This window comes from Barbus barbus, assembly GCF_936440315.1.
Source record: "Barbus barbus genome assembly, chromosome: 43".
In the NCBI taxonomy this organism is placed as follows: Eukaryota; Metazoa; Chordata; class Actinopteri; order Cypriniformes; family Cyprinidae; genus Barbus; species Barbus barbus.
In genome coordinates, this window is record NC_136721.1 from 6634348 (window position 1) to 6659831 (window position 25484).

Consider the following 25484-nt stretch of genomic DNA (forward strand, 5'->3'; position numbering starts at 1 on the left):
GCCGGCAGGGATTGTAGGTGGGGGGAGTGAATGTCTCTACACCCTCAATACCATGACTGAGGTGCCCTTGAGCAAGGCACCGAACCCCCAACTGCTCCCTGGGCGCCGCAGCATAAAATGGCTGCCCACTGCATAAAATGGTACACACACTCCGGGTGTGTGTTCACGGTGTGTTCACTGCTGTGTGTGTGCACGTTGGATGGGTTAAATTATATTAAAGGGAGTGCTCTTTGATTGCATTCTGTATTTAATCTATTCGCAATTTTAATAAATGAGTTTTGTCTACCTCATGTAGGAGATTTAATGCAGGTGTGGCTTGGGTCCCAGTTTTTATGTCAAACGGGTCGGGTACGGGATTAAATTTGTGTTGCTGTCAGGTAATGTGTCAGGTGTTCTGTTAATTACTCCAGGTGTGGGAAGATAATTTCACCAGCCAGGAAAGGTGAAAGAAAATGCCTCTCTGTGATGGTATTACAAGGCATCGCTTACTTACAGATCTCAGGCTTATGGGGGGATGTAGATTCATAAGAGTGAGTGGATGAAGGAGGGTGCTGAGCCTGTGAAGCACAGAGAACAGTGGTCTCGGTGCCGGTTCCCAGCCTGTGTCCGTTCTCGAACCGTTCCGTGCATTTCCACTGCAGAAAAGGTTGTTCAGGGCCGGAACTGACTTCTTTCATATTTTTCGACCATAATGCAGAAAACTACGTCAATATATCATCATAAACATAGCCTTTTTTGTCTTAAGTGAACGTAAACAGATGAGAAAGAAAACACACCTGCACAGTATTTTTAGATCTGCATGCATTTGGTGTTAAAGAGACAGCAGCCTAATAAACGGGCTGCCTTTAATGTTAATCAAAGAACAAAAAAAAATTCACTGATCTTGACTGAATAGCTTTAATAAATTTAATTAATAATCAATATTTTATTTATGAAAAGAAAACTATGCAGTGTTTTTAAACTATTGATTACAGTTTCTGTACCTGAAACTATTGATTACCAGTTTCTGTATTTGGTTCAGTTGTATTTATTTATGCTATTGCTAATTGATTTGTTTGTTCCTCTTTTATTACTGACTGTTTACTTGTCTTTAACACTTTAATGTTTTAAATTTATACTAGTGTAGTTGTTTTTGCTGTGGTATTTTTGCTAAAAGCATAGGCAAACTTTCCTCTTGTAGGCCTAATGTGCCCTTTGTGGGAAGTCGTGGCCTAATGGTTAGAGAGTCGGACTCGTAATCCAAAGGTTGCGGGTTTGAGTCTCGGGCCGGCAGGGATTGTAGGTGGGGGGAGTGAATGTCCAGCGCTCTCTCCACCCTCAATACCACGACTGAGGTGCCCTTGAGCAAGGCACCGAACCCCCAACTGCTCCCCGGGCACTGCTGCATAAATGCCTGCCCACTGCTCTGGGGTGTGTGTTCACTGCTGTGTGTGTGCACGTTGGATGGGTTAAATGCAGAGCACAAATTCCGAGTATGGGTCACCATACTTGGCAGTATGTCACTTCACTAAGTGTTCTGTAGGCTGCCGATTTTTGCTCGTGTTATTCAGCTGCAACAGAATGCTTTGTAAAAAGACACAGAATAAATATTTGACATCTAAATGTTTGACTTCATGTTTTACATTCGATTTTTTATTGGAATCGAAACTAGGAATCGTTAAGAATCAGAATCGATAAGCAGAATCCGAATCGGAATCAATAAAATTCAAACGATAGACAACCCTAGTTGTGCAATGCAAACCTGCATGATCGAGCTGTCTTTACAATATGGTCCTTGAAGGTCAGCTGGTCACCAAAGAATAATTGTTGATGAACCTAGCTGGATGCTGAAATCATGCTGTAGAGTCGGAGGAAAAACGTGAAGCTCAGTCTTTGCCAGGTTGAGCTGCAAGTATTGTTCCTTCATCCATGACAAGATGTTTGCCAGGCAGCCTGAGATCCATGCAGCTACTGTTGGATTGTCTGGTTGAAATGAAAGATAGAGCTGAGTGTCATCGGCATAGCAATGGTAGGAGAAACCATGTGCTTGTATAATGGGTCCCAGTGATGTTGTGTATATGGTGACAAAGAGGGGTCCAAGAACTGATCTCTGACTAACCCCAGTGACCAGTTGATGTTCTTTGGATACCTCGACTCCCCAGGAAACCCTGAAATACTTAGATGTGAGATAAGATTCAAACCAGTGGAGTGCAGTTACTGTGACGGTAGACAGGAGAATCTGATGATTCACATCATGCGTCTGAAACCGCCTACTTCTCTACTGTATTGTAGAAATGCAGTAGGCGAGCGAATAAGTATGTCCGAATCCTTCGGATTCATAAAAGACAGGAATTACCTGGGTGACATACTAATTCTCGCGAGATTCGGACGTGCGTCTACTTAAAGTGCGTCCGAATACGCCTACTTCTCTACAATGTAGTAGGGGAAAAGCAGTATATGAACGAATAAGTATGTCCGAAACCTCAGTATTCATAGAAGAGTAGTCGAGAAGTTCCCGGATGTCCTACTGCTTCTGCCCAGATTCTTGAGTGTTCATCTGATGGACACTTTTCTATCCCAGAAGCCCCACGTGTTTACAAATGGGAGTATTATCGATCAAAAACACGGTTACATGTGTATGTGTACATTTGGACGCATTTCTTGAGCTACTGTAGAGTAAACTGTTGATTTGCTGAAGGTGTAGATGCTAAACAGTAACGTTACAGTATATTTGTATAGCTCAAGTAAACACGGACGTCTCCAAAGTGCATTTACATAAACCTTATACATCTTAAAGACGATTAAATGTCTATTTAAGAGACAGGAAAATATTCTAAAAGAATATTCAAAGGCTCTCAGTGAGCTGAAAACCTTTCAGTTACTGAAATGAATATAAAATTATTTTAAATCTTAAGGTTTCGTTTATTTTAATTATTGTAATTTCAAACGAAGCTGTTACAGCGCTTTTCTGATTCTTGATTTCTGTGCATTTGATGCAGAGCTTTTGTGCTGGAGCAGGTGACAGCGGTATTTGTGGGAAAAAAAGGATAACAAAAATATAAAGTCTGACTGCAGCAATGAGGGACGTGATGGACAGCAGAGACAGGTGAAGGTGGACACGGTGGTCAGCTGCTTCATCAGAATAAAGCTGCAGAACTGGCCCAGCTGTGTTGAGATGGCAGTAGGATGTGGGTTCACTGCCTGTAAATACATAATTGTTAGAACAATTATGTTTGAATAAAGCTCTTTCGTGTGTTGTTGACTTGTTTATTTATTGTCATGGTTACTTTTATTCACATTTTACTCATTTGTTCATGTTTCCTGTTGTCAGTAAATACAATATAATTGTTTCATTAACATATGCATTAATTCATTGACTGAAAATTGAGATGTATTCACCTTGGCTGCATTTGTTTAGTGTACAGTCATGCATAGCTATGGCATATGAAAAAGCAAATTACATTTTGCTTGTTTCACTAAAAAATATAATTAATTATTGGTCAGCATTTATCATTATTATTGTTCATTAGTGTTGGGCAACCAACGCATTCTGAAGGAATCTTAATTTCTAAGTAGTAATACTTAAATTTTTCGAGTGTAAAATCAACAATCCTCTCCAAAGGTAATATCTTTGAGCAGCTGATTGACACCTCCTTTGTGCAGAAATTACAAACATGGAGGAAAACATACTAGGTACGGTTGTGGATTTATTGATGCTTTGAGATGTTTGTGCGCCTGTCGCTCTTATTTTATTTGTATTATTATTTATTATTACTGCAGAATATACAAGCTCAGGGAAAGATGGTAGTAGCTTTAACAATGAACAATCATAATGACACAAAAAAAAAGAAAACAACTAATTGGTTTGCGTACATCATAGTATGAGATAATATACACAGGGACAAAAAGATTAAATTTCTTTGAATAATCATACAATTCATATAATCATAATGCATTAAAATTGCATTTGTTTTTGTTATTTATAAGCCTCAGGGATGAAACCAGAGGGACATTCAACAAAAAAAAGAGGAAAACAAAGGAGATTTAAGCCAGTTTTGCATGTGGATGAACGTTTTTGGTTTTTCGTAATAAAAAATAATTTCTTTAAGGATGAAACTGTAGGGTTATATTAGTTGAGTTAAAAATATTAAATCAACCCAAAATTTGTTGGTTATACTACAAAAATACGGGCAGCTGTTTCTTCAACAAGACCAAAAATGAGCAAATTTCATCAGCATCAAAATATTTACAGATAGATGAATTAAACCTGTCACTCATATCTTTTGTTTTTGCACTTGTTATAACGTCATAGATCACATGATAACGTAAACATGGCGGATCTCATTCATACTCACCGAGATTTGGCTGTAGAGTACTTACTCTTTTAGCGCTCGTTAAGTAAGTACTTCTTGAAAATAAGTACCTACTCATTGAGTAGGTGGTTTCGGACGCAGCCACAGTGTCAAAAGTGGTAGATAGCTCCAGCAGAATGACAGACAGAACAGCTAGGATTCATACAAGGGTTAAGATTGTTTGAAGAAATACATGCTAATTTTGCTATTGAAGAACAGCTACACTGCCATCTTAAATTCTTATGCCCATAAAAATTTTTGGTCAAGCCTACTTAATTTTTTGTATTAGAGAAATCTAGTACATTGGTGAGCCACCCAAAGGACTGCTCAGAAAAAAAATACAGTAAAGATGATGATACATGGGGAAACATTTTAGGTTAGAAGGGGTAGTATGAACTGGCCTGTCTAAAAAGATATTGTATAGACCAGAGGTCTCAAACTCAGTTCTTGGAGGGCCACAGCTCTGCAGAGTTTAGCTCCAAATCACACCTGCTTGCAAGTTTCTAATGATACTGAAGAGCTTGATTATCTGGTTTAGGTGTGTTTGATTAGGGTTGGAGCTAAACTGCGCAGAGCTGTGGCCCTGCAGGAATTGAGTTTGAGACCAGTGGTCTAGACCAGGGATCCTCAAATCTGGACCATTCCTGCAGAGATTAGCTCTAAACCTAATCAAACACACCTGAGCATGGAAATCAGAATCTTCAAGATTATTAGAAAATCACAGGTAGGTGAGTTTGATCAGGGTTGGAGCTAAACACTGCAGCAGATTGGACCTCCAGGGAAAGATTTGAGGAACCCTGGTCTAGACCAGTGGCTCTCAACCACATTCCTGGAGGACCCCCAACACTGCACATTTTGCATGTTTCCTTTGTATGACACACCCATTTCAAGTTTGTGAGTCTCTACTAATGAATAGGTGACCTGAATCAGGTGTGTTTGATTAAGGAGACATGCAAAATGTGCAGTGATGGGGGTCCTCCAGGAATGTGGTAGAGAACCACTGGTCTAGACCATAGGTCTTTAAGCCTGCTTCTGGGGATCCACTCACCTGCAGATTTCAGCTCCAACCCTAATCAAACACACCTGAACCAGCTAATCATGGTCTTCAGGATCACTTCAGGATTAAAAATTTCACTGGCCAGTTGTGCTGAAGCAGGTTGAAAATAAACTTTGCAGGACATGGGTCCACAGGAGCCGGGTTGAAGTCCTATGGTCTGAACAAGAAGTTAAAGTGGATCATATAGTGTCAGTTGCTGTATTTACGTCCAGAGATGAGAAACGGTAGGTGAGGGAATAGAGGATGACACTACAGAGGAAAGGTGAAAGGGAGCATAGGTTTTGCCGAGTCCGACTCTCTAACCATTAGGCCACGACTTCCCCCTAAATGTGTATCTTATATGTACCAAAATATGTAGGTTAAATATAATAAAGAAATGATCAGAGATGTCTAGAGGTTTTGCCAAAATATTGTCTGTGATACATTTGCGTGTGCAAATTAAGTCAAGCTGGTTGCCTGATTTGTTAGTTCTTGTGGTGGTAAGCCATTTGCGATCGAATGAAGCTAGGAGTGGAAGTTAAAGTCTGCAGTATAAGGCTTCTCCAGATGGATTTTGAAGTCACTAAAGACTACAGGTGGACTGCCATCCACAGAGAATGAGGATAGCGGCCCATCCAGCTCCTCTATAAAGGTGCCCAATTGACCAGGAAGGCGATAAATCATTACAGTTTGGAGTTTAACAGGATCTGTTGCCATAATAGCATGAAACTCAAAATAATTTTTATTGCATAGGGAAGAGGAAGGGAAAGTTTTGCGTGACTTGCACCTGAGTGCTATTGCAAATGCAATTCTGTACCAGGTGAGCTACTGAGCAAGTTTACTACAGTATGTCAGAAAAGGTATTCATATGGAGCTTGTTATGTGATGCAAAATGTGTAAAAATGTATTAGTTTACAACTCATGCACTATGGTAATAATGTTTTGAGGTAATAACATAATATTGTGCAGGGAACAGGGAGAGAAAAAAGGAGAAAAAAAAACTTTAATCAATAGTGCACCCCTGTTATCACAATTAGGTTTTTTGTTGTTGTTCATTTTAGCTGGACCTTGTATGCATAGGTGCATTTTGGGATTTGTGCAAAAATGGAGGTAGAGCCATGTTTCCCATTTAGGCTAGGTTAAGCTACACACACACAACAGCACAAACAGGACTAATGTGAGACCCCGGCGGTACCACTGCAGTAATGGAAAGAAGAAGATTTCATTATGCTTAATAAGTGAGCTTTCTCACTTGAGAACACTTATTCTGTTCCCTGAGTCCACTTAAGTATCATGTTCAATTCACTTTCTGGCCCCCAGTCACCACTGTTTGTACCACATGTTGGGACTCTTTCTGTGTTTCATGTGAAGTTTAACACTGCAGCTCACCAAATTGTCTTTGTTATGGTCTAGCAAAAGCTGATGTGATTTGGATAATGTAATATACATGCACTCTAAAAAATGTTATTTGGCAACCCAGCGCTGGGTAAATATTGGACAGAACACATTTTGACTCAGCTGGTTGGGTTAAACGTTTTTACCCACCATTATTGTTTAAAAATTATTATATTGCTGACTTAAAATGGTCTGGGAAAAAAAAAATAAAAATCACACAGAATTACTATAGGCAACAGCAATAATAAAAAGATTAACATTTATTAAGCAAGAACACCCATGGAGAAAATACAAGAAAAATTGAATTTATTTGGGGGAATACAGCATAGTTTACAATATTTCATACATTTAAACTCGTTTAACAAGCATTTTAGAAATAAAAAGGCATATAGAAGTAGCATTTTAAGTGTATTCAACCGTTCTCTGTAATCGCTTTTTACCGAAATAGTGCTAATTCTCGTGCCGGTGTGTCGCCGAAATCTCAGCCGGTGAAGGGCTGCTGTAAACTTTAGACCTTAGGCTCGCGTTTCACTCGTAGCTGAGAGATGGCGCCAAAACCTGCCCAAAAACAAACAGTACTGAGATTAGAGAACATTTTAACATCAAATTAAATTACACTTAGTATTATAACGAATACAATCCATTTATGCAAGGCAAAGGCGTTTCCAGCGCGAAACGACCGCATCGGACTGACATCTCGTCCATATGTTGCTTTCCATAAAATAATATAATTTACAGCACATTAAAGGTGCCATAGAATGAAAAACTGTCTTTACCCTGGCATATTTAAATAATAACAGTTCTGTACATGGAAATGACATACAGTGAGCCTCAAACACCATAGTTTCCTCCTTCATATGTAAATCTCGTGATTAAAAAAGACCACTGAAAAACAGGCGAATCAGAACATAACACTGACTGTGACGCAACAGTCGGGATCACTACGCCCCCAACATTTGCATAAACCTGCCCTTGTTCTAAGCCGGCCGAACCATCAGAAGCTCTGCAGGTATTGTAAATAAACAAGCGCGGACAACAGCAAAAATAACAAAATAAATTTTATGTTCCAGGCCGTGCAGGGGGTGTGAAGTGCAGGGATGGGTTGGTGTCTGTATTCAGAAAGGCACAGAAAGCAAATAACGCGAGCCACTAAAGGGACATGGTTAGCTCCTTGCTAGCGGTAGCCTGTTACAGTACATAAGATTTCACTCTCAGTAAGGAGAGATGAGGATGATGGCGAATGACTTACAGATCCTGAGCACCACTGACAAGCATCTGATCTTGTGAAATGTGTGGTAAGTACTGTTGCTCCATAATGTAAACATAGTTTGTGTGATCGCGTCTCTTGAAAGTGAAACTATAACGCGATCGATGGATCGTTCAAAAGCAGTTTCAATGCCTCGCATATTAATAACGGCGGCCTGATGCCCGAGTTTTATATACAGTATAATTACCCGACGATATAACTGCGAGAGAAAGTATTTAAATATATATTTTCCTCCCTGTGCTTCCTCCTTGCTGATGAGCCGTACTGTGAAACAGCCAATCAGAGCAGAGCTCAACATTGAGCAGCACTGTGAAACAGCCAATCAGAGCAGAGCTCATTATTATTCATGACCCTGCCAAATAAGCCAATAACAGACCGTTTCATTCTAGGGAGAAATCCTAGGGTTGTAAATGGACATGTAAAATAGTTTCTGGAGATTTTTTGCCCTTACCTAAGCCACATACCTTCTGTGTAGATATCAGAGAACAATTTAAAATACTGTATCAATGCATTCTATGGCACCTTTAAACACTTTATAAATAAAATGTATACAAACCTTTATTTCCCTGAAAGAGTGCACCAAAGCAGTGGCGATAGCGCACAGAACCGCTCTCTCCTGTAGACTTAAAAAGCCTGTGCTATATGTATAGCAGCTGCTTTGTAGAGAAGTTTCACCGGCGACAAGCTCAACCCAGCAGTTCTGTAGAAAAAAATAACCCAGCGTTAAAATGACCCAACAAGCTGAACCCAGCATTTGGGTTAAAAAAAAATAACCCAGCACCTGGGTAAAAATAATAAAAAATATCCCAATAAAATTACCCAACGGGCTGAACCCAGCATTTGGGTTAAATATAACCCAGCATTTTTAGAGTGTGTCAACACTTTATTTTAGGGTCTCTTAACTAGTTTCTTATTAGCATGCATATTACTAGAATATTAGCCATTTATTAGTAGTAATTAAGCACATATTAATGCCTTATTCTACATCCCTAATCCTACCCAATACCTAAATTTAACAACTACCTTACTAACTATGAATCAGCAGCAAATTAGGAATTTATTGCGGGAAATGTCGCAGTTAATAGTGAATAAGTGTTCCCTATTCTAAAGTGTTACCTAATAGATTTACTTGTAAACACTTCCTGACTTTTGACGTAACAATTTTATTAAAGCACAGCTTGGAAGTTGTTCTGTTTTATAGAATAACTGGGATGTGACTAATTTTTACAGAAGAATAAATTCTCACGTGTAATTGTTGAGTTAGACATTGTGGTGTAATGCTACTATTAAATAACGAAGGACTACAAGTTAATATGAATTAATTAAATATGTTAATCTGCATATATGGTGTGTGAAAGTGAAGCGCTCTAGTTAATGTAGTTCACAACACAATGTTCCGGAGCAAAATATACAAGACATGCATGTTCCAACAAACACCATCTCTGTAGGTCCTCTGAGTTTAGTTTGCAATCTGTAATGTAATTTAATTAATTAATAAAGTATTATCACAATATTTTGCTTTTATAATGTAATATTCTTGTTGCATGACATCCAAAAATTAAAAAATTAAATTAATAATAATTTTTTTTTAAAAAGCAATATAATAAACTGAAGTCCTATCACATTTGAATTGGCAAAAAGGTCTGAGTTCACTTTTAAATCTAATTATAGTCTGAATGCAAAGATAAAAATCTGAACACCTTAAAAGAGTCAAGATGCCATTTTGGAACGTTCGACTCTATCGGTCGAATTTACATTTTAACAATTTTATTGTTAAAATAGGGTCAGATTATATTGTGTCGGATCTTGGAGTGTTTAAAAAGATGAGGCCGGCAACAATTTAAAAGTGAAAATCAAATGTGTATTTACAACAGTGGCGTGCGGTGGTGTTTTAAAATGAGGAGGCAGTTTTACACATATGTATGTGTGTGTGTGTGTGTGTGTGTGTGTGTGTGTGTGTGTGTGTGTGTGTGTGTATCCCTGTTACACTTAATGTTGTCACATTTTCCTGGGTAAATAAATATTACATAAAAAAGAGAACAAATATAATTATATTTTGTATTTTATTAATATTATTATATTTTTTTAAATCTTTTTAATACTAATTACACATTTCATAGTGTTTTTATGCATTTTTATATTTATTCCAGAATAATAACTAAAGGCAGTAACAATTTTAACACTATTCTGGAAACAATAAGTTTTCATTAGTTAACTAATTTAGTTAACATGAACTAAGAATAAACAATAGCCTACTTCTATAGCATTCATTAATCTTAATTAATATGAATTTCAACATTTACTAATGCATTATAAAATATATAATCATATATATAAATATACAATCAAAAGGTGTGTTTGTTAACATTAGTTTATGCATTATGAACTAACAATGTAAATGTAATGTAAACAAGGATTATCAGGCTAAATACTGTAATAAATGTTCATTGTTTGTCATGTTATATTAAATGGCACCTTATTGTAAAATGTTACCAGTATTTTTTAATTGTGAACTGATGTTCAGCTGTTCTTTTTAATAGTCAATTTATTTTCAGGTTATCATTGTCATAAAAGAAATGTAAATACTGCCACAGACCCAAAGATATATCTTTCATTTCATCACACTGAATGCTCACTCAAAACTGACGCAGTCATCACGTTTTCATACCATTTCAAGTTGTATTTTGACGTGACAGAAAGCAGTGGTATCTGAGCTGGAGAGTTGTTTACTTACTTTATAATTAGTCAATCATTTTCTTCATTCAGGCCAAGAGCTCGCACGAAAACAAGAGGCGGGGTTTATCACAGGAACCAATCACATCCAATCATAACCGATCATATCCAATTATAGCGAGATGGAGGCATTGCCTCCTCTCACGTGACTTTCCCCCATTCATTTCAATGAGCCTCCAGAATAGTCACCGCATGCTTTAGGGTCTCTGTATTAAGTCTATGGACCGAAGGGAAGCAAGACTCCGTTGTAACTTTACCTGCGGGTGTCGCTGTTTGTCAGCGTTACTTTATATATAAAAAAAAAACCGAGTGACTTTTATACGTTTAATGCCATATTTAGTAATATTTGTGATTTATGTTTGTAATATCGATTATTTTCGCATCCAATTTTTTGAGGAGACACTGCCTCCCTTGCCTCCTCGGAGGAAACGCCCCTGATTTACAACATTCACTGAGGACTTAGAACAACTAGAAATCCTAGGCTGTTAAAAGCACAGAGTCTTTCAGTTCCATACCATTAAAACAGTCCTTAAGAAATCCAGTGAGTTGCTAGTCCCAATGTAAAAGTGTCCACCGGTGTATATACAATCTAGAGGCAGTGATAATCCAATAAAAGTGAGATTCTTGAATGGTAAATCCACAAAGGTAACTCTTCAATCCAGAGTGTTCATTTCTTTGGTCAAAGACCATCACTGTTTGTCATGCTGCCTCCTATATGCTGTTTAATTCCTGTTTTCTGTCATGTAATGAGGGGAAGTCGTGGCCTAATGGTCAGAGAGTCGGACTCAAGTCTCGGGCCGGCAGGAATTGTAGGTGGGGGGAGTGAATGTACAGCGCTCTCTCCACCCTCAATACCACGACCGGGGTGCCCTTGAGCAAGGCACTGAACCCCCAACTGCTCCCCGGGCACCGCAGCATAAATGGCTGCCCACTGCTCCGGGTGTGTGTTCACGGTGTGTGTGTGTGTTCACTGCTGTGTGTGTGCACTTTGGATGGGTTAAAATGCAGAGCACGAATTCCGAGTATGGGTCACCATACTTGGCCGCATGTCACTTCACTTCACATGACATGTCTCTTAAAGACATACACACATTAAAATGTTGAAGAGGAATAAAACGGCTATGACAACATGAAAACCTATTAAAACTCAAGCATACATAAAATCATTATAATATATTGAGCAGGTTAAAACGTGTCCTGTGTGACAGTGTCACAATTTTGCAGTACAAATAGTGGGAACAGTAAAAAAAATCCAACAAGAAGTGCACTTCAAATATGTGGATGCACTTATTTAGCCATAAAAAAAGAAAAATGAAAAAAAAAAGTGTGGAACGTTGGACACTTCATGCACCTGTCTCAGCTTTTCTCATGCATTTATATACTGGATGGTAGAATACAAAGTGCATAGTATGTCATTTGGGACACAGCTATTTATTCACAGCTGAGCATGTGTAAAACATGACTTAATTATGATGATAATGATGATAAATGACATTGCTTGCTAGTTTGTTTTTACCCTGTTGAACATAAGAGCTTTTAATGTTATTTTATGTTTTTAGTTATTTTAGTCTTAAGATATAAGCAGTAGCAATATAAACAATAAAATAAATAAATAAATAAAAATGATAAATGTTTATTTTATTACAGTTCAAATACCAATTGTTTGTAAATAATAATCCAATTTTTTTTTTTTAAACAAGCAGTTTAAAACTAACGTGGTTCCACTTACTGTGACAGTGAAAAAAAAAATCTGTTTCCCTTCTTGTTTTGCTCAAGTTCTATTTACTTTTGTTGCATTGGCTCTGCCCCTCAAAGGACCAACTGGCTTCCTGGTATTGAAAGCTGCGGTTGTTTTTAGGAGTAGAGTGCCAGTACTATTTTTGGCAGTCATTCAGCAGGTTTACAAATTGTGTAGTGGATAAAATATATAATATTTGGTGGATTTGTATTTAGGCTACTTAATAATATTTGAGTGACAAAACTATTATAAAAGTTTTTTTTTTTTTTTTTTTTTCTGCTGAGTGCATCTCTTTTGTGAGTAAACAATATCTGATGATGACCAGAAATATTATTTGCATGAAATGCAGCTTTTTACAGCTATAGCCAAACATGTAAACAACTGCGCTCTCTTCTAATATAATTTAATTCATTATGTAAAACCTGTTGGGTTTACAGTATATTTACAAGTAGAATAGGAGACACCTTCTCCAAAACAACGTCATGCAGAAGTTTTGTTTGTGAATTTATTCAACCCGACAACAACATTATTCATCAAGTTACATGGACATAGTGCCTCTAAACCCTGATTCGGAATTCTGACTCTAATTGGTTGTTTTCGAACCCTTGTCAAAGAGTGTGAAGCAAACAACCGCCTGAATAAATTCAAGCCTAAACACCCCAAACACAATTCTTTGTCACTGCAGCAAGATAAAACACAGTTTGTATATATTTATGTTAATATTTTGTACCTTCGCACCATAGTCCAGCACACCACCAGCATTAGCAATGTACTTGCTGATTAATCGTCCTGGGATTCTTTGTATTGATTGCACATGTGGTCTTATGAACACGATTGTTTTTACAATCCCCACGGTACGTCCTGCTAATGCTGAACTAACCAGTTAAAGGAGGCGACCTAAACAATGATTACTATTATTCATCAGTCTGATGACTTCATGCCTGCAGAAAATGGCACAAACATCAAGTAAAAAAGTTAATGTGCATTTCCAATTCCCATGGCTGCTTGCTGAAACACACACACATGCAGGGTGAGGGCTGTGCTAAAAAAAATTCCCCTCACATATCAACCCTAGCCTACACCTTAACGTCCCCCATGTGTCTCCTAGCACTATATCTGGCCAGAAACCGGGGGGCAGTTACTCAGGCAGACGGTAGCAGAGCGTTGCAAGACTCAGATGCTGTTCACTGTGGTTCTAGGTCTGCTGCAGATACTGGTCTGAGAGTCCAGGAAATTCCTGCACACTCTGGGGCAGGGATTTTGGCTTGCGTGTCTGCTATTGGAAAAGCTGACAGTGTCGGAAGGGGGGATTGTAACTGCCTGGAGTCAGTCGGAAAAAGAAAGAGAGAGAGCGAGAGACAGAGAAAATAGGCCCCATGCCATTTTTAAAGGGTGTCTCGGTCTACTTTTATCTGCCTGTCACACCCTGAGTGCATTAGATTGAACTTCAGGTTGAGAGCCATGGTCAGGATGGTAAGTTTTTATTTCATTGTTTCTGACTTATGCTTTGTGCGAGGAAACGCATGTGATTTCCTGGCAGCAGAAAGACAGGGCTGGGCTTAATGTGAACTGCTACTTCATCTTTTTTAGGAATTTTTCTGTCTGCGCTAGACTAGTTGGTGTTGCGGGGCTATTTTTACCACTACAATGGAACTGAAAGGAAAGGAGAGGCAGAGTAAGAGTTATTTCCTTTCCTTTCCTTTCCTTTCCTTTCCATTGTATTGGTTTATTCTGTCTGTGCATTGTGCTCTCCGAAAAAAGTCTTGTATTATTAATTGGAAGCCAAAAAGTTTGTGTCCCAACAGTAGACAAAGGGTTTCCCCTGTCCCTCCCGTTTCTATGAACTACTTTTTTTTTTCTCCTGTCCAGATGCTACCACTGCTCTATTTCCCCATCTCACTGCCTCCACACATTTGGTTTCAATTACTTTGGTCCTCTGGGAAACATGCTACTATAAATAAGTAACAACAGGGTTCGCTGTGGAAAGATTGCAGAGTTAGAGACAGGGTTCATGGTGCTGCTTTACGCTCACACTCCTCTGATGAAAGGACACTGTAAGAAAGGTGTTTGTTGCAATTCTCTGTGATGATGCCAGGTTGGAGTGAGAAGGGCAGATAAGTAGGAAAGGAGGGGGCTGGACTTTGGCTAGAGAGTGAATGAAACGGCTGTGAAGGTTATGGGACGTTTGGTTACTGCCTGCCCTTTAGTGTCTGAGTCAAAAATAGCTTTCCCCACCACGGACGTGATCATGGGCCTCTGAGAGTTTGAAATGGGCTGAGATCGGCCTCTGAAAGCTTTTTAAAATTCCTATGAGCTTTGTGGTATAGAAACAAGCAAAATGTGGAAGCCTAAGAAGGGAAATGAAAAGATTGCTATAGATTTTGTTTTGAAGTGTTGCAGCCATGTAACTTAACACCATATAACTGATAATTCTTAATGGTGCAAATTAGGTGCATCAATATAGAATTCAACTGACATGCACTCTCAGCTATGCTTGTCCTGGGTTTTTGCAATGACAATAAAATGTGGCTCATCCATCATATTTATAATGTATTGCTGTTTTAAGTCTTTTGTTTTTAGCTCTACTGTTATAAAATGTGCAGTTGATTTGATACCCAGAAAATTTGTTATGAATAATCTAATCGTTTGGATCATATTTGTATTTGGATCATATATATACAGAGCTGGGTAGATTACTTACAAATTGTAATCCGTTACTGATTCCAGATTACATGACAAAAATTGTAGTCAGTAACGTAATCCATTACATTACACATTTTAGGTAATATAATCAGATTACTTTTAGATTACTTTTGATTTAACTTGTTTGTCACATTGATATAAATAGCATTATCTTGTACCATAGTGATGTAAAAAAAATGCAAAGATTAAGAAAACTTGTTCCATTCATTGTAATTTACAACATGAAGTGCATTAAACATTATATTACATGAGAATTAGAATGAGAATGAGCTTTATTGGCCAAGTATGTTTACACATAGGAGGAATTTGTTTTAGTGACAGAAGCTCCACAGTGCAACAGAGAGACAGCAACAGGACAGGACACAGATAATAAATATCCAAATAGGCAAAATACAAATATCCATATATTTGTATTTGTATTTGATTCCATAAATATAGGCAATATACAAATATCCAAATAGGCAATGTACAAAACAGCAAAAATACAATATATAATATAGACAATTATGTGTGTACAGGTCTGATATGTACAAAGTTGAAAGAAAAAAAAAATAGATAAAGTAAGCAAGTGTGGTGAATAAATAATAGAGTTGTGTGTTCCGTGTTTTATTGTCAAGTGTTCATGAGATGGATTGCCTAAGGAAAGAAACTGTTTCTGTGTCTGGTTGTTCTGGTTCTCAGAGCTCTGTAGCGTCGACCAGACGGTAACAGTTCAAAGAGGGAGTGTGCTGGATGTGAGGGGTCCAGAGTGATTTTACCAGTCCTTTTGCTCACTCTGGATAAGTACAGTTCTTGGAGAGTGGGGAGGGTTGTACCAATGATTCGCTCAGCAGTCCGGACTATTCTCTGTAGTCTTCTGAGGTCAGATTCGGTAGCTGAGCTGAACCAGACAGTTATTGAAGTGCAGAGGACGGATTCAATGATGGCAGAGTAGAATTGATTCAGCAGCTCCTGTGGCAGGTTGAACTTCCTCAGCTGGCGAAGGAAGTACAACCTCTGCTGGGCCTTTTTCACAATAGATTCAATGTGATTGTCCCACTTCAGGTCCTGAGAGATGGTGGTGCCCAGGAATCTGAATGACTCCACTGCAGTCACAGTGCTGTTCATGATGGTGAGTGGGGGGAGTGCAGGGGGGTTTCTCCTGAAGTCCACTATCATCTCCACAGTTTTGAGCGTGTTAAGCTCCAGATTGTTAAGACTGCACCATACAGCCAGCTCCTTAACCTCCTGTCAATAAGCAGACTCGTCACCGTCCTGGATGAGGCCGATCAGTGTGGTGTCGTCTGCAAACTTCAGGAGCTTGACATTGGGGTCTTTAGAGGTGCAGTCATTGTTGTAGATGGAGAAGAGCAGTGGGGAGAGAACGCAGGCCTGAGGAGCTCCAGTGCTGATGGTGCGGGTGCTGGATGTGAATTTACCAAGCTTTACTAACTGCTGCCTGTCTGTCAGGAAGCTGTTGATCCACTGACGGACAGAGGCTGGGACGGAGAGCTGAGTTAGTTTATTCTGAAGGGTGTCCGTGATGATGGTGTTAAAAGCGGAGCTGAAGTCCACAAACAGGATCCTCACATAAGTCCCTGGTCTGTCCAGATGCTGCAGGATGAAGTGCAGTCCCATATTGACATCATCATCCACAGACCTGTTTGCTCTGTAGGCAAACTGCAGGGGATCCAGTAAGGGTCCGGTGATGTCTTTCAGATAAGCCAAAACCAGTCTTTCAAATGATTTCATGGCCACAGATGTTAGAGCCACAGGTCTGTAGTCATTAAGTCCAGTGATTTTGGGTTTCTTTGGGACGGGGATGATGGTGGAGTGTTTGAAGCATGAGGGGACTTCACACAGCTCCAGTGATCTGTTGAAGATCTGTGTGAAGATGGGGGCCAGCTGATCAGCACAGGTTTTTAGGCAGGCTGGTGACACACCGTCTGGGCCTGGTGCTTTCCTTCTTTTGTTATTTCTGAAGACCTGGCACACGTCATCTTCACTGATTTGAATTGTAGGTGTGGGGGAGAGGGGGGTTGCTGGAGGTGTTAATGGTTGTGTGGAGAGGTGTTCAGGGCGGGTGTGGGGTGATTTTTCAAACCTACAGTAAAATACATCATAAATTGTCTGCCAGTTGTTGTTTCTCCAGAGTGCTGGGGGATGGTGACTTGTAACTGATGTCGTCTTTCATACCTTTCCAAACTGAAGCAGGATCACTGGAAGAGAATTTGTTCCTAAGCTTGTCAGAATAATTCATCTTTGCCACTCTGATCTCCTTTTCCAGTGTGTATTTGGCCTGTTTATACAAGACTTTATCTTTACAAGTAGAATAGGAGACACCTTCTTTGGCCTGACGGAGCTGTCTGAGTTTTGCAGTGAACCATGGTTTGTCATTGTTGTAAGTTAGATGAGTCCTGGTAGGAATGCACATATCCTCACAGAAACTGATACATGAAGTAGTCTGATATATTATAGTCTCTGTGAGCTCGTCCAGATCAGTGGCAGCATTTTCAAAAACAGTCCAATGTGACACCAGTGGCTAAACTTCAGTTTTGAGACGCTACGAGAATCCTTTTTTTTTTTCGGTAAAGAAAACAAAAATAACATAATTTACTCAAAATTTTCCTTTTCGCTTTCCCCTATGCTTAATACGCAGATTAAGTTCATGCGCACGCTTTCCCCCCAAACGTGAACAATGCTGATTACATCAAATACGTTCTTAGGTACTCTCCAAAATGGCAGAAGACGTAACTCGGTTGAGTAAATTATTTTTGTTTTATTTACGCAAAAAAAAAAGTATTCTCATAGCATCGCAAAACTGAAGTTGAGCCACTGGTGTCACATGGACTGTTTTACCGATGTATTTACTACGTTTCTGGACCTGGGAACATTTCAGTTGTGTTCCTGTCCATGGAGGATGAATCAACGAATTATGAATAATTTTTTGCTATTGTGTGAATAATATGTAATCATGTAATCTATAAAAAAGTAACTGTTGTCTGATTACGAGCATTTTAAAATGTAACTTAGTTTAATTACAAGTACTTAATTTTTGGAATCTGATTACATAATCCAGATTACATGAAATCAGCTCTGTATATTTATATATATATATATATATATATATACACACACACACACACACACACATATATACATTCCCCTCAACTCATATAAATAATATAAATTAATATAAAATACAAATAATACAGACACAAAAACACACACACACACACACACATATACATATATATATATATATATATATATATATATATATATATATATATATATATATATATATATATATATATATATATATATACACATGAACCATTTAGTTTGTTCTTTTAAACATTCATGCAGCACAAAGTGTATTTGTTTGTTTGTACATTTAGCATTACACAGATTTTGTCATAGAGGCTTCTGAGGCCACTTGTTTCCTCTGGGCAGTCATCTGAACAGCTTTGTGATTGTGCCTAAGCATGCACCTTCACAGTTTTACAATGACTGCAAGACTTTGTTTCCTCCAAAATATCATAACCAAGAAGTACAAGAATCCTATGGAGATAAATGTGGTAATCCAAATATATAGATAAACTAACCAAATATTTTGTAGACCTACACTACTGTTTAAAAGATTTGGGTTGGTGAGAGGTTTTAATGTGTTTGAAAGTCTCCTTTGCTAAATGCAGCCAAGATTGCATTTATTCTGCCAAAATAAGTGGCAAAATTTTCAGCAGTCTTTATTCCAGTCTTTAATCTCACATGATCCTTTAGAAAATATGTTGAGAACAGCTGTGCTGCTTAATATTTTTGTTTAAATTTGTTTGTTAATCCATAATACATTTATTTTTTCAGGATTCTGGTATATATATATATATATATATATATATATATATATATATATTCCCCTCAACTCATATAAATAATATAAATTAATATAAAATAAAAATACTATAAAATAAGTGAGGTTTGTTCCAGACAATTAAGTGAGGTTTGTTCCAGAAGCTTTAAAACAATACAAAAGGAACATACTATAAAAAATAACTAATGCCATCTTGTGTTCAGATTTCATCTTTTCTAATTTAGTTGTAAAAACTTGTTATTTTGTACTTTCATTTATACTATGCATACATTTAGCCAAATTTAAATGTTGTTTTAGTATGTTTTTATATTTTTATGTGACATACCTCACAAACTCTTGAATTTAGTGTATAGCACTGGTTCCAAGCTGGGTAAATCCATGTTTCAAGATTCCAATTTTATTTACCTAAATAAACACTAATTTACTGAAAGCACATTTTATTTCACAACCACTCAATTTTAATCAGAACTGATATTACCTCTGGAGTGCAGCAACATTAGCTAAAGTACCAGTTTACCTTAGCAAACACAGTCAGGCTAATGAGCCATATTTACATCGAATGCTTTGCTAAAGTGCTCAAATTGTCAACAAATTCAATCGTCTGATCAAATTAAAACACTACAAGATGCAGTTCGCATGAGTTTGCAAAAACATTTGGTTTAATGATGATTCGTTTGCCTTGCCTACCTGTGAATCATTAAAATAACAACCACATTTTCCGAACCCCCAGAGTCATGGGTTCATTATACAACTGTGTGGGTCTGAAGGACAGTTCTAAATGTTTGCCAAATATTAGAAACACTAAATACCGATATATTTATGTTGCATAACCTATTGACAAGATAACATCCATGTTTAATCTTAAATCTGTAATCTTTCTCACTTAAACACTTATACCTGTGTATGTGACGAATACAAATCTTGACTCTTGAATACCTAAATCATTATATTGCTTCAATGGCACTTCAGATAAGGTTGAGACATTTCAAACAAAACAAATATTTTTGTGATATATTTATGATGTGTTAATATAAAATAATGTGTATATCTGTAGTAAATCATTCAAGCAGTGAAACCTTTTCTCTTCAGTTTATGGGCGTAGATTTTTTATTTATTTTTTTAAATATATTTATTCACTAGAGATGCATTAAACTGGTCAGAAGTGACTGGACAAATTTCATAAAATCTCTTTCATATAAATGCTGCGAGGTTATATTCATCCAAGAATACTGAAAAAAAATGTATTATTGTTTAAACAAAAATATTAAGCAGCACAGCTGTTCTCAACATAATTTCTAAAGGATCATGTGAGATTAAAGACTGGAATAAAGACTGCTGAAAATTTTGCCACTTATTTTAGCAGAATAAATGCAATCTTGGCTGCATTTAGCAAAGGAGACTTTCAAACACATTAAAACCTCTCACCAACCCAAATCTTTTAAACAGTAGTGTAGGTCTACAAAATATTTGGTTAGTTTATCTATATATTTGGATTACCACATTTATCTCCATAGGATTCTTGTACTTCTTGGTTATGATATTTTGAAGGAAACAAAGTCTTGCAGTCAGTGTAAAACTGTGAAGGTGCATGCTTAGGCACAATCACAAAGCTGTTCAGATGACTGCCCAGTGGAAACAAGTGGCCTCAGAAGCCTCTATGACAAAATCTGTGTAATGATAAATGTACAAACAAACAAATACACTTTGTGCTGGATGAATGTTTAAAAGAACAAACTAAATGGTCCATGTATTAGCTTTTAGCTATAAGCAATGTAGAAAAACACAAGAATGGGTGAGTGTATAAGAGCACTGCTCTTGAAGGTGACAGCATGGGCCTGCAGCTCTTCCAGTGAGCTGCCAATAAGTGTAGGCACCAGGGAGGGAGGCTAAACTACAAGCAGGTGTTTCATATTCTGCAGCTTTCTGACAATCCGCTTTTTTAGAGCCAACAGCAAAGCATCATCCTTTCTAAAATTTCAAGAACTGCAACCTGCCAGACTCACAAAAAGAACAAAGGGTACATATGACATTTGTTATAAAAGCGGGATTTACTCTTAAATCCTGAGCCTCCACACTCTACATTGAGCCTTGAAAACAACTGTTAGTGTAGAATTCAAGCTGTGCCCCGCAAATCTGTGCTATGTGGTCTATATATATATATATATATATATATATATATATATATTATTATTATTATTATTATTATTATTATTATTATTATTATTTAATGCACTCAACTTGTCAATGATTAAAGTTTTCTCAATTAGGTACTTATAAGTACAATCAATCAATCATTTGTTTTTTATTTATTTATTTAAATGTGAAATAAATTATTAACTGAGTAAATTAATAAATGACAAATGGCACTGAACATGAATATATTTTAAGAAAATTAGTAGATAGAATATAGAAAGCAAGAAACCTAGTGTGTTTTTATTTTATTTATTTATTTTATTTTATAAGAAACAAGTAAATGGAATAGAAAAAAGAAAGCTAGTGTTATAGAAAAGCTAGCAGTTAGAGAATAAATATGCAATTGATAGAGGGTCAAATGTTTGTGTTTTTTTTGACAGATAGATAGATAGATAGATAGATAGATAGATAGATAGATAGATAGATAGATAGATAGATAGATAGATAGATAGATAGATAGATAGATAGATAGATAGATAGATAAAATAGAATTAGATTAGAGAGTGCTAGAGTTAGAGGATCAAATAAAGATGGAAGAAATGTGTTTTTAGCTGTTTCTTGAAGGATTCAGCTGCTCGGATTGAGTTGGGCATGTCATTCCACCAGATGGCAACAGTTAATGAAAAAGTCAGTGAAAGTGATTTTGTGCCTCTTTGGGATGACACAATAATGCGTCATTCACTTGCAGAATGCAAGCATCAAGAAGGCACATAAGTCTGAAGTAATGAATTTAGGTAAAGGGGTGCAGAGCCAGTGGTGGTTCTGTAGGCAAACATTAATGCCTTGAATTTAACGCGAACAACTATTGGTAGCCAGTAGTGTTGCTTTCGTCAACAAAAATTATGACTAAATATCGTCGTCAACGAACCTTTATCACGTGACGAAAACGCGACGAGACGTAAATGCTGGTAATGTGACGATGACGATAACTAAATGTATAATGCAATATTGTTGACGAATAAAATGAGACTAAAACAAGACGAAACTAAATGTTATAACGTTATTTCGTCTCGTTTAGTCGCGTTATACAACGATGATATCTCAGCCTTCTCATATAAAGTACAATGATGTGTTTGATAACTACAACCAGTAATAAAACGTAAGGCGATATGAAAAACAGAATCAAGTTTTTTTTAGATAATATCCTGGGGCATTCATATACAGCAGATAACCATAATCCAAGAGTGGTAAGAAGGTAGCAGATACCAAATACTTCCTTGCTTTTAAAGAAAATAGAGATCTATTTCTGTAGTAAAACCGCAATTTCAGCTTAAGTTTTGAAAGAAATTTATCAATATGTAACTTAAGTTAACTGACTATCAAATTGGATGCCCAGGTACTTATAACTTACAACATATTCTATTTTTGTTCCCTGGAAGGATATAATGTCTGGAAGATTACTTGATACAACTTTAGAGTTTGAAAAAATCATTAAACTAGTTTTATCTGTGTTTAAAACCAGCTTAAGTTGACATAAACGCAACTGAACAATATCAAATGCTAACTGTAAAAAGTGAAGTGCTTGAGAAGTTGATGAAGCCCAGCAGTAAATAACAGTGTTGTCTACATACAGATGGTATTTAGCATTTGGAATTTTATAGCATAAATATTTTTTTTAAGGAAAATAAAATAGGTCCCAGAATAGACCCTTGAGGCACACCTTTGGAGAGTGACAAAAAAGATGAAGTACAATATTTAAAAACACGCACTGTGTTCTCTAAGATAGCTGGCAAACCATTTAATAGTATTTTCAGAGAGACCAACAACGGAGAGTCTATTTAAGAGTATGCCATGATCAGCTGTGTCAAAAGCCTTTGATAAGTCAAGAAAAAGAGCCAAACTATTTTTTTTACAATCTAAGGTATCAATAATGTCACTAAAAACTTTCATAGCAGCAGTGACAGTACTATGCTTTTTTTCTGAATCCGGATTGAAAAGGAGAAAGAATATTATTTATTGCCAGGAAAGTTTTTAATTGTTCATTTAATAATTTCTCCAAAAGCTTGGATAAAATACATAATTTAGATATTGGTCTATAATTGTTCAGCTGCAAAGCCCCCCCCCCCCCCTTTAAAAAGAGGCGAAACAAATTTCCAAGACATTTTCCAAGGAGAAAAGCAGATTTCCAAATCTTAGGAATTTCACAATGGGATATAGAAAGATTAAATAAATGAGTTTATGGTTCAGCAATAAAATCTGCTGCTAACTTAAAATAAAACGGTTCCAGTTTGTCAGGCCCTGCAGGCTTATATGGGTCCAAAAAACTCAAAACCATACCAGCTGCACAGGCTGATACCAGCGGTGGATCCTCCACACTGGATGCCAGTCTGAGATACTGAAGAACTGACCTCGAAGACGTGACTTAACTCTGGGCGATCAGCAGTGACGTGACGAGACTCTGGGTGATCAGCTGTGACATGACTTGACTCTGGACGATCATTGGTGACGTGACAAGACTCTGGATGATCAGCTGTGACATGACGAAACTATGGATGATCAGCGGTGACGTGACGAGACTCTGGATGATCAGCGGTGACGTGACATGACTCTAGACAATCAGCGGTGACGTGACGAGATTCTGGACGATCAACTGTGACTTGACTTGACTCAGGACTGGCAGCTGTGACTTGACACAGCCTAGTCACTGCCATCTTGCGATCAGTGTACTCGAATGTCCCTGAGCTTGCAGTACTTCGCAGCTACCATTACTGGCACTAAGGCGATGTCATGTTCTTCCTCCGCAAAACCCACTGCAAATAAAGAGCCAACACACAACAGAGATTAATCTATAAACTGACTAAGGGATGAATGCCTCACGAACATGTTTAGTCCTTAACGGCTGATTAACGCCCTTGCAGAAAAAAAGATCAGAGAAATATGCAATATCTAAATAATCTTGGTTATAGTCCTCAAAGAAACACGTGCCCTGCTCGAGGGCTAATAACAGTCTTGCTGTGTCCATACCTGGCCAATGTCCATTTGAAAAGCTGCTGGATCCTTGTGTGGCCGAGTATTCTATTACGGAGCGACTGAGACAAGAGGTGTGTGGATCCATATGCAAAGCTTTATTAAAAGATGAGGTCAAAACAGGTAGTGGTCAACACCAGCAAACAGATATAGGCAGGGCAAGACGAAAGAGTAATCCATAATCCGTAAACACACACAGTATTAAGAACCAAGGGTTCCCAAACTTTTGAATGGGTTATTTGAATAATTTCAGCTATTTTTTATCTTGTGGACTAAATGTAAACATTTTATGTAAATATCTTACTCAGGACAGTACTAAATAAAAAATAACATGCATTTTGTATGATCTCTCTTATTTTAATTAAAATTATTCACATTTAAACAGATTCTGCAAGGGGTTACCAAATTTTCTCATACCACTGTGTGTGTGTGTGTATATGTATGTATATATATATATATATATATATATATATATATTATTGGTCATATTAGGGTATCCAGCCCATGGATTTCCCTTTATTGATTTTTTCTTTTTCTTTTTTTTCTAAATGAACAATTTTGTTCTAAATAGGGCAAAAGTGACAGACTATCCCAATTGCCCTTTTTATTATTATTATTTTTTTTTACTGTTGTTCTTTATTTCAGTGTCGTTACTACACACATTTACATCCATTGATACTTATAATAAGGCAGAGAGGATGCTAAAAAGGGCAAGGGTGCTCAAACATATTGCAGATGATCAAATTCCCCACTGCTCAAATACAATTGAAATCAGGGCCTATTTTAATAACAATAAGTTTTACATGCTTTGCGATTCCCTTTGAAGCGCTGTATCATGACAGATTTTGCACTTAAAATGAGGGTCATTATACAATATGAGGAGCTGATGATCAGGGCAGAATGGGTAGTAAAACCCTATGATATGGAGAACAGGAAACTCATTGAATTTTTTTATTTAGCATTTCTGTACCTTGTTTCACAGAGCTGTCTGAAGTCATTTGTTTCAGTGCTGCCTGAATGTGCGTGCTTGTCAAATGCGATTGACTCTGCCAACAAAGAGTTCTGCTCAAAATGCTGTCGACAGCAAATTGTATTCTGTGCAGAGATATTAGTCATTTATTAAGGCTCTTGAAATGTACAGTGTCTTTTCTCTTTTGTTACCGGACTATTAGAATAAGCACAAATAAAGACCATTCAAGATTTATCAGTGCAGAAGTGCAGATTCAAGGAGCTTAAATAATAGCCAATCAACTGCCATCCATTGCACCTTA

General features: G+C 37.3%; 1 protein-coding gene across 4 annotated transcripts in view; it reads left to right on the forward strand.

The window, feature by feature from the left end:
- The window catches only part of LOC306862126 (delta-sarcoglycan-like), a 310739-nt gene that overhangs the window by 140099 nt on the left and 145156 nt on the right, over positions 1-25484 (forward strand). Inside the window, exons 1-2 of one of the 4 annotated variants that reach the window (XM_079404771.1) lie at positions 13929-13973; positions 14091-14175. The exons of 2 other annotated variants lie outside the window; for them this stretch is intronic. Coding sequence is in view for 1 of the 2 variants with exons in the window: in XM_079404769.1 (XP_079260895.1) it covers positions 13962-13973 (12 nt within the window). In the remaining variant the exon portion in view is untranslated. Of the gene's footprint in view, positions 1-13640; positions 13974-14090; positions 14176-25484 lie in introns of those variants that run through there. One more of the 4 variants, XM_079404769.1, reaches the window with a different exon arrangement.